Here is a 1,952-nt window from a genome sequence, read left to right on the forward strand (position 1 = left end):
TACGTTTAGGATTAATGGAATGGACTTCTGGGCCATCCCCACTACGAATATAAATATATATCCATAGGCTTGGAATGGACTTCTACTACGAATATAGATATATTTTCAAATATTTTCAAATCCCACGTGCTCGACATCTCTTCTGCTTTATTTAAAAGATCGCTTTTCTTCTGTGAACCACCCATCAATCCATTTTGAATATATATATTATATTTTCAAATCCCACGTGCTGGACATCTCTTCTGCTGCAGTTGAACAGTTCTCGCCTCCGACATTATTTAAAAGATCGCTTTTCTTCTGTGAACCACCCATCAATCCATTTTGCATACCTTAGCAGCTGTTTCAGAGAGCATCATATTATTTCATGGCGACGATCAAGGTACTCGGCTATAGCGGATCCATAACCACCAGAACGGTTCTTTGCTGTTTGAAGGAGAAGCGAGTTGATTACGAGTTGGTCGTCGTAGACCCCGCTGCTGGTGATCACCTGCAACCCCGATATCTCGCTCTCAATGTAAGAAAAAATTATTTATTTTTATTTAGATTCCTAGTAACATGTGATTGTTTTAATGTTATAATGGTTTAGTAACATGTGATTGTTTTGATGTTATATATACTTGAGAACTACTCTAAAAGTTAAATCGAAAAAAAAACAAACTATTTTGTTCTTAATCAACATTTTCCCTCCGCCGTTTTCTTGTTGTGCTGCAGCCGTTTGCAGTTGTGCCCACTATCCAAGATGGGGATCTCACCTTATTCGGTAAATTTCTACACATCCCCATAATCTAAGCATAGGTTTCTTTCACGTTTATATTTCGTTTATATTTCGTTGGTGATGAGTAACAGAATCGAGAGGCATCCTCAAATATTTGGCCAAAAAGTACAAGGGCCAGGGCACTGAGCTGTATGGAAACAGTCTGTCGGAAGAAGCCCTGGTTGAGCAGTGGTGTGAGGTAGAAGGACAGTCTTACAATTCCCCTGCTTTGACCATATTGTCTCAAATCGTGTTCGTCCCAAAGAAGGGAGGCACCACAGACGAAGCAGTAGTGGAACTGAATGTGGAGAAGGTGGGAAAATTGTTGGATATTTACGAGGAGAGGTTGTCAAACAGCAAGTACTTGGCGGGTGATTTCTTCAGCTTGGCCGACCTGCAACATCTGGCGACTACCCACTACCTGGTCACAGTTTGCGGAAAGGGAGATCTGATATCGTCGAGAAAACATGTGAAGGCCTGGTGGAAAGACATCTCATCTCGCCCTACGTGGAAGAAAGTCACTGAAAAAGCTCCATAATGAAGAGAATCGACTGTAGAGTCTGTATGGAGCAGGCAGACAACCAGGGCTAGCTAAATAAATAAATATAATAAATGGGTAAGGCAAATCCTATATTATTATGACTTTCATATTTTCATTTCATAGTAAATGAAAGTCATGCATGTGATAGGTTTTGCTATATCGCAATGATCCGGATAAAACTTTCAATACTTTGAGTGGATTCTCTTCTCTTTTCATGTGTTAGGTTTTGACATATCGCAATGATCGGGATAAGCCTTTCATGACTTTTAGTTGACTTCCTTTTCATTTCGATTTCAGATGTAAAACTTAGTGTTTGCTCTATAAAAATGATCAGGATAAGACTTTCATGACTTTTACATTTGCTTACCAGTTTGGATGATGCTAAATTATTGTTATTTTGTTTTGTTTTTAAGAATTTTTTTAATATTTATTTTAATTTATTAAAATGATATTAAATTATATAGTTATTTACAACCTAGTTTAGGAGAATTTCAATAGCTCTAGAGATGTAAATAATTTTTTTTGTTTTGATTAATAAAAAAAATAAAATTAACATTATTAAAATTAAAATATATTTGTATGAGTTTTATATTAAAAATGAGTATGGTTCAGTTCTCAAAAAATATCATAACAAAAAAGTTTTAATAATTTAAGATG

The 1,952-nt window shown here is 36.0% G+C and overlaps 1 protein-coding gene across 1 annotated transcript; it reads left to right on the forward strand.

Annotated features, from left to right (window-relative positions):
- Positions 1 to 291: 291 nt before the first annotated feature.
- On the forward strand, positions 292 to 1,510 carry LOC149140509 (glutathione S-transferase F10-like). The gene is made up of 3 exons (XM_089446794.1): positions 292 to 514; positions 712 to 760; positions 847 to 1,510. The coding sequence occupies exons 1-3, from the start codon at positions 365 to 367 to the stop codon at positions 1,290 to 1,292; spliced, it is 645 nt and encodes a 214-aa protein (XP_089302920.1). The 5' UTR covers positions 292 to 364; the 3' UTR covers positions 1,293 to 1,510.
- The last annotated feature ends 442 nt before the right edge of the window (positions 1,511 to 1,952 follow it).

The sequence above is a fragment of the Pinus tabuliformis genome, chromosome X (assembly GCF_031772625.1).
Source record: "Pinus tabuliformis cultivar Carrire ecotype Pingquan chromosome X, CPIR1, whole genome shotgun sequence".
NCBI lineage: Eukaryota > Viridiplantae > Streptophyta > Pinopsida > Pinales > Pinaceae > Pinus > Pinus tabuliformis.

Bases quoted from the DNA above. Each gene is read 5' to 3' on its own strand.
- LOC149140509 (XM_089446794.1), top strand. From the start codon at position 365: ATGGCGACGATCAAGGTACTCGGCTATAGCGGATCCATAACCACCAGA. The intron at 515-711 runs GTAAGAAAAAAT...GTTGTGCTGCAG, and splicing joins CCCGATATCTCGCTCTCAAT to CCGTTTGCAGTTGTGCCCAC. The intron at 761-846 runs GTAAATTTCTAC...GATGAGTAACAG, and splicing joins TGGGGATCTCACCTTATTCG to AATCGAGAGGCATCCTCAAA.